The 9,982-nt window shown below is 71.5% G+C and overlaps 1 protein-coding gene across 4 annotated transcripts in view; it reads left to right on the forward strand.

The window, feature by feature from the left end:
- Positions 1-9,609, forward strand: part of PLCH2 (phospholipase C eta 2) — a 69,869-nt gene extending 60,260 nt beyond the window's left edge. For all 4 annotated transcript variants that reach the window (XM_045475354.1, XM_045475357.1, XM_045475356.1 and 1 more), the window contains 11 exons: positions 227-313; positions 613-695; positions 1,062-1,159; positions 1,252-1,434; positions 1,801-1,908; positions 2,489-2,613; positions 2,693-2,777; positions 2,961-3,107; positions 4,129-4,208; positions 6,347-6,647; positions 8,185-9,609. In XM_045475354.1, the coding sequence (XP_045331310.1) occupies positions 227-313; positions 613-695; positions 1,062-1,159; positions 1,252-1,434; positions 1,801-1,908; positions 2,489-2,613; positions 2,693-2,777; positions 2,961-3,107; positions 4,129-4,208; positions 6,347-6,647; positions 8,185-9,407 (2,520 nt within the window). In that variant the 3' untranslated portion in view covers positions 9,408-9,609. The remainder of the gene's footprint in view (positions 1-226; positions 314-612; positions 696-1,061; positions 1,160-1,251; positions 1,435-1,800; positions 1,909-2,488; positions 2,614-2,692; positions 2,778-2,960; positions 3,108-4,128; positions 4,209-6,346; positions 6,648-8,184) is intronic.
- The last annotated feature ends 373 nt before the right edge of the window (positions 9,610-9,982 follow it).

The following is a 9,982-nucleotide window of genomic DNA, read 5'->3' on the forward strand; positions in this document are numbered from 1 at the left end:
ACACACAAACAGCACTTATCGTACACTCGCCCTCCATGGGGAAAGAATTCAGAACTGGGGCCCTAATGAGTTCAAAACACTTCTGGAGGAGCCCGTGGGGCCTCCACACTCCCTCTCAGACCCCTGCCTCTGCGCCCCCGGGGCGGGCTGGGGAAGGCTGCCCGGAGCCTCGGAGCCTGGGGCCCTGAGCCTGGGCGCCCCCTTCACCGCTCTCTCCGTCCCCTAGGCTGAGGACGGCGTGGAGTCCGGGGAGGACACCGGTGGCAGCAGACGGAACAACCGGACCCTCATGAGCAGCTTCTCCAAGCGCAAGGTCTGGCGGGGCTCCCGGGCAGGGGCGGCCGGCTCCCCGTTCCTGTGCCCCCCGGGGGTCCCTGGGCCGGCCAGCCGGGGAGCCCCGTTCAGCTCCCGGGACCCCTGACCTGGCTTCCAGAATCCCCCCTAGCTCCATCGTCCCACTGGGGCTGGGGTTCAGAGCCGGCCTCAGCACCTGGCTGGGGCTGGACGCAGCAGATGCCTCGATGGCCAACCCCCCCAACCAGGCACACCGGCCGACGCCCCTGGGTCACTGGGCGGCCCCACGGGGCCTCACTCCGCTGTCCTTCCACACAGAAAAAGAGCAGCAAACTAAAGAAAGCGGCCAGCATGGAGGAGGGGGGCGAGGACCTGGAGTCCCAAGGCAGCCAGGGCCGAGGGTCAGTGCCCCGCCCGAACGGACCGTGGCAGCGGGAGGCGCCCAGGCCCCTGTCTGCGCGGCAGCGGGAGTTGGATGCGCAGGCCCTGGGTGGCGGGGGGACCGCGCGGTGGGCTGGGGGAGTGGGGGCCCCTGGGCGCGGACCTCGAGGGGGCCGGACTGGCCAGCGTCGCCCCCTGCGCTCGCTTCCAGCGCCCGATGCGGCTGGGGAGGCATCCTTCGGTGGGGTCCCCGCCGGCACCCGCCCCTCCCCCACGTCGCTCCTGGGTGGAGCCGGCTGAGGCCTGGAGCCTGCCTCCCAAACTGGGGTGCGCAGGCTGGCCTGAGTCGGGAGGCCCTGACCCCCTGTCCCCCGCCGTGTCCGCAGGGCGAGCCGGCAGAAGAAGACCGTGAAGCTGTCTCGCGCCCTCTCGGACCTGGTCAAGTACACCAAGTCTGTGGGCATCCACGACGTGGAGGCGGAAGGTGAGGGGACCGGGGCCCCCCGGGGGGGCCGGGGAGGGGGAGGCGGGGCGCTGGCCTGCCTGCGCCCCTGATGCCGCCCCCCTGCTCCGCAGTGGCGTCCAGCTGGCAGGTGTCGTCCTTCAGCGAGACCAGGGCCCAGCAGATCCTGCAGCAGAAGCCGGCCCAGTACCTGCGCTTTAACCAGCACCAGCTGTCCCGCATCTACCCCTCCTCGTACCGCGTGGACTCCAGCAACTACAACCCTCAGCCCTTCTGGAACGCCGGCTGCCAGATGGGTGCGCGTCACGGGGCGGCCGGCCTTGCTCCCTGGCCGCTGGCTTTGGGGAGCCTCTATCACCCCCTGCCGGTGTCGCCCGGCCGGCCCTGCGGGGCGGGGGGGGGGGCCCGGGACCCCAGGACGAGGAGGGAGAGACGGAGGCACGTCCGCCCGCGTCCCCGGGGGGTGGACGGGGGCTGGCGGGGCAGGGCCCCGGGGACGTTCTGCCAGGACCCGCGCGCACACACGCCCCGCTCACGCACAGGGCTGTGAGCCCAGCGTCCCCGCTCACATAGGTGAGCCCTGGACTCGGGCAGCCGTGGGGGGGAGGCGGGGCGGCGGGCGGCCAGGCGCTGACCGGGCCACGTCGCCTCCCTGCCCGTAGTCGCCCTGAACTACCAGTCGGAGGGCCGGATGCTGCAGCTGAACCGGGCCAAGTTCAGCCTCAATGGCAACTGTGGCTACGTGCTCAAGCCCCAGTGCATGTGCCAGGGTGAGGCCCGGGGGCCCAGGGACACGGAGCGTCAGCAGGGCCACCTGGTGGGTCAGCCAGGGACACGGCCCCCAGGATGCCAGAAGGGGGTGTGCGGGGAAGGACCCCCACCCTGCCGGGAATCCGCGAGGGGTGCGCTAGGGAGCCCCTCCCCACGCTTGGCCCCCCATGAGGTTCCCCGGCGTGACAAGTCTGAGGGGACTCCCCAAGGACTCAGGCCGAGACACCCCCAACCACGTGTGGCTTTCTCCCCATTTTAAAGTCTTCCTGCTCCCCAGCTTGCAACTGCCACCTCCTCGGGTGACGTGCCCGCAGAGCCCCACCCGGGGAACCCCGCACCCGGCCCCGCACCCGGAGGCCGTGTGCCGAGAGGGGAGACGAGCCGTGCCCGGTCACAGGGTGGTCACGGGGGCGGCCAGCACGCGGACCCCTGGGACCCCCGTGCCGGAACGCCGCCTCCCGCCCCCCGGGCCTGGCGCTCCCGTCCAGCAGGAGGGTGCGGTGGGGTGCCCAGCCCGCCTGGTGAGAGGGTGGAGGCCGGCCCCGCTCCCCCTCAGCCTGGCACCCCCGCACCCCCCAGGCGTCTTCAACCCCAACTCCGAGGACCCTCTGCCCGGGCAGCTCAAGAAGCAGCTGGTGCTTCGCATCATCAGCGGGCAGCAGCTCCCCAAGCCGAGGGACTCGATGCTGGGGGACCGGGGCGAGGTAGGAGGGGCCCGGGCCCGGGTGGGCGGGGCTGGGGCGCCGCGCCAGGCCAGGTGCCAGCCCTGCCCTCCGCGCCCAGATCATCGACCCCTTCGTGGAGGTGGAGGTCATCGGGCTCCCCGTGGACTGCAACAAGGAGCAGACGCGTGTGGTGGACGACAACGGTGAGGCCCCGGGGGCCACAGGGGAGGGCCGGGCGGGGGCGCCCCTGGCCAGAGCCCAGTCCCCAGGTTCCCCCGGGCCGGGCCGCCAGCCCCCGAAGGAGGCACCGGAAGAGGGCGAGGGCCCAGGTGGCCTCCGGGCTGGACCTGGGGTGGGAGGTGACACCTCCTCCCGGTGGCCTCTAGGATTCAACCCCATGTGGGAGGAGACCCTGGTGTTCACGGTGCACATGCCTGAGATCGCGCTGGTGCGCTTCCTCGTCTGGGACCATGACCCCATCGGGCGTGACTTCATTGGCCAGAGGACACTGGCCTTCAGCAGCATGATGCCAGGTGCGCAGGGGGCCAGCAGGGCAGGGAGGGCAGAGCCCGGGCCAGGGCCCCCCGGTGTAGAGACCAGCATCTCCTGCAGAGCCCAGTGTCCCCCATAAAGACAAGCATCCCCTCAGGCCAGTGTCCCCCCACAGGCCACCACCCTCCATAGAGACCGGTCCCCCCACAGCCCAGCATCCCCCATAAAGACCGGTTCCCCCCACAGGCCAGTGTCCCCCATAGAGACCGGTCCCCCCCACAGGCCAGTGTCCCCCATAGAGACCGGTCCCACCCACAGGCCAGTGTCCCCCATAGAGACTGGTCCTGCCCACAGGCCAGTGTCCCCCCACAGTCCAGCATCCCCCATAGAGACCGGTCCCTCCACAGTCCAGCATCCCCCATAAAGACCAGTCCCCCCCACAGGCCAGTGTCCCCCATAGAGACCGGTCCCACCCACAGGCCAGTGTCCCCCATAGAGACTGGTCCCCCCACAGGCCAGTGTCCCCCATAGAGACCAGTCCCCCCCACAGGGCAGCATCCCCCATAGGGACTGGTCCCCCCCATAGGCCAGTGTCCCTCACAGAGACCGGTCCCACCCACAGGCCAGTGTCCCCCATAGAGACTGGTCCCCCCCCACAGGCCAGCGTCCCCCATAGAGACCAGTCCCCCCCACAGGGCAGCATCCCCCATAGAGACCGGTCCTCCCCCATAGGCCAGTGTCCCCCACAGGCCAGAGTCCCCTGTAGGTCAGCTGAAGCCAGGACTGAGCTTCTTTCTGTGAGTCGGTCCCTGCCATGGGTGGGCCTGGAGACACAACAGGGAGCTGAGGAGGAAGGTATAAGGCCAGGGGCACTTGGTGGGCGGGATGGGGGAGGGGAGCCCAGTCTGTGGGGTCCCCCAGGCCCCAGGAAGAGGAAGAGGTCGTTGCAGGACTGAGTGATACCGGAGGGCTTCCCGGAGAAGGAGCCCCCAGAACTGGAGTACAACCCCGGGACCTTTGGGTAGAGCGCGGGGCGGGGTGACCGTGGCCTGGCTGTTTCAGGCTACCGGCACGTGCACCTGGAGGGGATGGAAGAGGCCTCTATCTTTGTCCATGTGGCCATCAGTGACGTCAGCGGTAAGGTGAGTGCCACCCGCAGGGCCATCTGCCCGGCCCGCCCCTGCTCCCACCCCGGCCCCGTTGCCAGGCTGTTGGGCCTGGTGCTTACTCCTCTGGGTCTGTGTCTCCACCTGCAAGGTGGGCAGTAGGGACACCTGACCCCGGTGTCCCGGGGCCGCTGCAGGCACCAGGAACCAGACACCCTGGCCCTTCCTGGGCACCCCCGCCCCCCACCCCCCGTCTCTCCTAAACCTCCTCACTCCTACGTCTCAGGGTCCCCGCTTCTCCGTCCCTCTCTGGAGGGTGTCTGCCTGGCCCTGCCCCCCACCCCGCATCCCCGGACGGGGCTCTCACTCCATCGCCCCGGGTCGCGGAACCCAGGGCGGCCCCGTTCTGTGCTCCGGGCCCAGGCAGGGCGTGTGTGTGGCGGTCCGTCCGGTGTGCGTGGGGGGGCCTGCGTGGTCCCGGCGCTGTCTCTGTCCTGCCACCTGCGCGGCCCCGCGGCACCACGGGCCGCCTGGCTCTCACCCGTCGTCACCCCGTCTGTCCGTGGCGTGTCTGCCTGTCTCCGCGGGCCCCGCGCCCGGCTGTCGGCGTCTCACAGCCTTCACTCTGTCTCTTTGGTCTTGCAGTGAGCTTGCCTATGTCTAAAGTCTACTTTTAGAAGGACAGTCCCGTTAGGAGCTCGAAGGTACCCCAGCGCCGGGGCGGCGGAGCCCGCCTGCCCCCCCACTGCATGCTCAGGCCGCCCCCATTTAGCATCCGTGATTCCCGATAGCATTTTGGAGACTGTCAGCTCATGCGACATGGATCGTGCCGCGGCTCTGGGGTCCCTTGGGCCATGTTCAGCCACAGAGCAGCATTTACGAGGCAGGTCCAGGACTTCAGCGAGGCCTCCTGTGCGTGGACCCCTCCCCGTCCTCCGTCTGCCGCCCCGTGTCCCCCGCCTACCTCTGTGTCTGGTCCTCTGGCTTTGAGCGCCCTGCCCCCCTGCCCCCATCGCCCTTCCTGCCCTCGCCTTTCCTCTCCGCCCCCACCCCCACGTGCTCCCTGACTCCGTGCGCCCATCACGTCTGGGGTGGGGTGGGGTGGGGTGGGGTGGGGAGGCCCCAGGGACCAGGAGCTCGGAGCTTGAATCCTGGACCTCCTTCTAAATGGCTTTGCGGGCAACTCCGCCCAAATTGCACTAGATTTGGGATCTTGAATCGGGAAGCTGATTCAAGTGCTGGCCACTTTAACACCTCTGCCCAGACGTGCCCCTGTGTCACTGGGGAGTGGTGGCTGTTGTCGGGGCCTCTGCATGCGAGGACCCCTCCGGCCTCTGCACTCTCGACACGCAGCCGCCGGCCTCTCCGGCGTTGACCCGGGTACTTGCTGGCTGGTCCCGGGGGCCCCCAGCTGCCCTCCTCGGGCGGGGAGGCTGTCGGGAGAGGCCTCGCGGGGACTTCCCGGGCCCGGCTGTCCGGGAAGGCCCGAAGCCAGCGGCAGTTCAGGGAACGCCGAGCCGGCACGGGGCCTGCCCTTAGGGCTGTGTGAACCGAGAGCAGGGTGAGGCTGGCAGCGGGGCAGGAAGGCTTCCCGGAGGAGGCAGCATGTCCGAGGAGTGGGCCGGGCAGGGCCCCGGGAGAGCAGACCGCTGGCCCGCACCAGGCTTTGCTTGCTTCCTCAGCCTGTGGCGCCCGAAGGTGGGGGTGGGCGTGAGCCTGGCGGTGTCTGCTCCCGTGGGGTTTTCTCCCCGTGTCAGGCCCACCCCGCGGGCCCTGGGCCGGCCTGCTCCGCCACAGCTGGGGGCTCCGTGAGGGGCACGCGGTGTGGGCGCAGGATCCAGGGTCCGGGGAGAACCCTGGGGGGGGCCTCTCCGTCTGGCCGTCGCCGGGCCCGCCCGTCCTGGGACCCGTCCACCGTCCGGCGGCGCCTCCTGGTCTGCGCCAAGGCCGTGGCAGCTGCCGTCCCCGGAAGGGGCGCCCTGGACACCCTCTCCCACACCCGCAGCCCTGAGCGGCACGAGCCTGACTCGCTCGCCGGTGCCCTCGTCGGGCTGGCTCTTGGGCTGCGGCAGGCTCGGGCCCGTCACCGCCTGCCGGAGCGTGCCGGGGGCCGGGCCGGCGGTCCCCGGTCCCCGGTGCCCGGCTGCTGGCTACGTGGGCTCCTTCTCTTGCAGGTCAAGCAGGCTCTGGGCCTAAAAGGCCTGTTCCTCAGAGGCCCAAAGCCCGGCTCCCTGGACAGCCATGCTGCTGGTCGGCCCCCGCCTCGGCCTTCCGTTAGCCAGCGGCTCCTGCGGCGCACGGCCAGCGCCCCGACCAAGAGCCAGAAGCCGGGTCGCGAGGCCTTCCCGGAGCTGGTCCTGGGCACGCAGGACCCCGGCTCCGAGGGGGAGGCCCGTGACGTGGCGGCCCCCGGCCCCGGCCCCGCTCTGGAGGCCTCGGCCCCCCCGGAGGAGCAGGGCAACCGCAGCCCCCGAGGTAAGGCGCCGGTGGGGAGGAGCCCGGCGCGCGGGAGTCTGGCCCAGGGGCGGCCCCCCGGTGCGCCCGAGGGCCCCGGGCCCGCCGGGATGGCCGCCGCCTGCATGAAGTGTGTGGTCGGCTCCTGCGCCGGTGAGGACGCCGAGGGCCCGCGGCCGGGACGGCTGCCCGGCCCGGGGCCCGGGGCCGGGCGCGAGCCCGTCAGCCAGCAGCCCCGGGCCCGTGCGGACTCGCTGGGGGCGCCCCCCACTGCCGCGGGGAGAGGCAGAGGGGCCCGGTGGCAGGGTCCGGGCGGCGGCGGCGGCGGCGGCGGCGGCGGCTCTGTGTCCTTGGACTCCGGCAGCCTGGGCGGCCCCGAGGTGGCCCCCCACTGGCCCGAGGGCGCCCGCAGGCAGGCTGGGGCCCTGCAGCGGGAGATGAATGCCTTGTTCGCTCAAAAGCTGGAGGAGATTAGGCGTAAATCCTCCACGGTCTCCGCCGGTAAGACCCGACGCTCCTCCGCGGCGTCCTCTGTGCTGCCCCCACTCCGCCCCTCGGCATGGCCGGCCCGGAGTCTGCTGCGCTGCCGCGCCCGAACCGCCGCCTCCCTGTGCTCGTCGTGGCTTTACTTCCCGCTGCTCCCTGCTTGCCCGGGGGCCCCCGTAGCCCCCAGCACCCCTTCCCCAGCTGACTGCGACCTGCCCGCGCAGATCCCCCCCCCCACCCTCCTCCCCCCCAGCCCCTAAGCGGCCAGGGAAGCGAGAGCAGGTCTGACCACAGCTGCCTCGGGGGCTGAGGTTGCCCCCCTCCCCCCCCCCCCCCCACCCACCCAGTGCCCCCATGACCCGGCTGCCCTGGATGCCCTTCCTAAGACCCGGGGGAGCTTCCAGCCCCCCTTGTCTCCCTCCGGGGCCGGGCCGCGGGTGTCCGGCCCCTGACTCTGCACCGAAGGCCTCTGGCGAGTCCGGCGTGGGTCGGTGGTGCCCTGCAGAGCGGCCCCCGACGCCCCCGAGACCCCTGGACGGTGCCCAGGGTGTCGAGTGGAGGAGACGGCGCCTGCTCGGCCCTGGGGCTTCATTTATGGCCTGAGCCGCGCTGAGCACCGGCTGTGACTGGACCCCGGCCTGTGGAGGGGCTGAAAGCTGAGCTGTCCCCTCCCCGCCATCCCTGCACCCGCCCAGCCTCGATGTTTGTCCACCGGGCAGCCCCACCCCTATGCTGACCACTCTGTTCTCCTTTCTGTCCCCACGCTGCCTCTGTAGTTAGGGACTGAGAGCAGCCGAGTGCCAGGTAATGGGGCCCGGTCCCCCGGTCCCCCGTGCACCCTGTGCCGTCCCCGGCCTGGCTTGTTGGCCGGGCCCCGTGGACCCTGCCCGTGGACACAGGCCCGTCTGCCCACCACCCCACCCCCCCCCCCCCCACCAGCCCCAGCAGCGGCAGAGCCGGAGGGCAGGGTGGGGGGCAGCTGCGTGCCCACCGAGGGGCCTGGCTGTTGGGGGTCCTGCGGGCACCGTCCCTGGGGGATGAGCCCGACACGCTCTTCTCCTCTCGTCCACAGACACCCGCCCTTTCTCCGCGCAGAGGCCAGGCTCCTCCCTCCGTGGCCTGGAAACCATTGCCGAGGAGCCAGCCCCGGGCCCCGGCCCCCCACCTCTGGTGGCTGCCCCCCCCAGCCCCTCCCCGGGAGGGCTGCCGTGCCCGTCGGGACCCGCCGCCGAAGTGGCCAGCCCCCCTGTGGTGGCTCTGGGAGCTCCCACGCCCTTCCAACTCAGGACCCAGAGCAGAGGGGACACGGAGCAAGCCCCAGAAAGCCATCGGCGGGTGTACAACGGTGGGGGCCCAGGGGGAGCCTGCGAGGGGGCCCCCGGCAGCCAGACGGTCAGAAGGGCTGACGGCGACGGGAAGGTGCCCCCGGAGATCCCGGGCGGATGGCGGCCCCTGGCCGGGCCCTGCCCCACCGTGTACTCGGACGCCACGGCTGGAGACCGGCTATGGCGGCGGCTGGAACCGGGCGGCCACCGAGACAGCGTGTCTTCATCCTCCAGCGTGTCCTCCGGCGACACGGTCATCGACCTCTCCCTGCCGGGCCTGGGCCTGGGCCGTGAGAGCGTCTCCGGGGCTCCAGCAGGACGCCTGCCCCTGCGACCCTGCTCGGCCACGGCCGCCCGCCTAGACCTGCCTGCTGTGACCAAGAGCAAATCCAGCCCTAACCTGCGGGCTGCCAGCCAGCTGCCCACGGCGCCGGAAGAGCTTCAGCCCCGTCCGCCGGCCCCTAGGCCACCCTGGGGCCGCCTCCCCCTGGTAGGCCTCCGGGACTGCCCTGCAGCCGCCAAGTCCAAGAGCCTGGGGGACCTGACTGCTGACGACTTTGCCCCTCAAGTGGAGATCCTGGGCCGAAGCCTGGGCCTGGCGAGGGAGGGGCGGGCGGTGCGGGGGGCGCGACGGGACGCCCTGACCGAGCAGCTGCGCTGGCTCACGGGCTTCCAGCAGGCCGGTGACATCACCTCGCCCACCAGCCTGAGTGGCGCTGGGGAAGGGGTGCCCGGTGCCCCCGGCTTCCTGCGGCGCTCGTCCTCCCGCAGCCAGAGCCGCGTGCGCGCCATCGCCAGCCGGGCCCGGCAGGCCCACGAACGGCAGCAGCGGCTGCAGGGCCCGAGGGGACCCCCAGGGGAGGAGCGGGGCACCCCGGAGGGTGCCTGCTCCGGGGGCCAAGGGGGCTGCGGGGACGTGCCGGCCCCCTGCAGGGGCTCCGCGGCCACCGGCCTCCTGCTCAGACTCTGACGGAGGCTCAGGGCGGATCGCAGCTGCCCTCGCCTTGGCCCTCCGTCTGCCACCCCTCCCCACCCCCCTCCCTGGGGAGGAAGCGGCCTCCTGGTCTCAGGGTCTGGGGGCATGTTTCCTGACGTTAAGATACACAACAGAGGTATTTAAAATTTAAGAGACAAAGCTTCTACTGCATTAAAATGGTGCCCAGTCTCTTCCACTTGTCCCTGGTTTTCTGCAGTGCTGGGGGGGGGGGGGGTGCACAGGGGCGCGGGAGGTGTAGGTGAGCACGGGCACAGGGGGAGCGGACGCGCGGGGCCCCTGGTGCAGGGGCGCGGGTGTGGCTCCAGGGAATGCTCCTTCTGTGCCCAGAGCTGCTGGTTCCCTGCCGACGGCGGCGGGCTTGCTCCGCACAAAGCCTCCTCTGGACACCCTAGACTCTAAACTCGCGGACACAACACGCCCACGCCTGCTCGGTGTAGGGTGGCCCACCGCCCCCGTGACCGTGAGCCGAGCGTTCCCGGGCCGTGGTCTGTGCGAGAACACACCCACCTCTGTCCACACAGGGCTTCGCGGACTGGCACCCTAGGGCA

The sequence above is a fragment of the Leopardus geoffroyi genome, chromosome C1 (genome assembly GCF_018350155.1).
Source record: "Leopardus geoffroyi isolate Oge1 chromosome C1, O.geoffroyi_Oge1_pat1.0, whole genome shotgun sequence".
NCBI classification, from domain to species: domain Eukaryota; kingdom Metazoa; phylum Chordata; class Mammalia; order Carnivora; family Felidae; genus Leopardus; species Leopardus geoffroyi.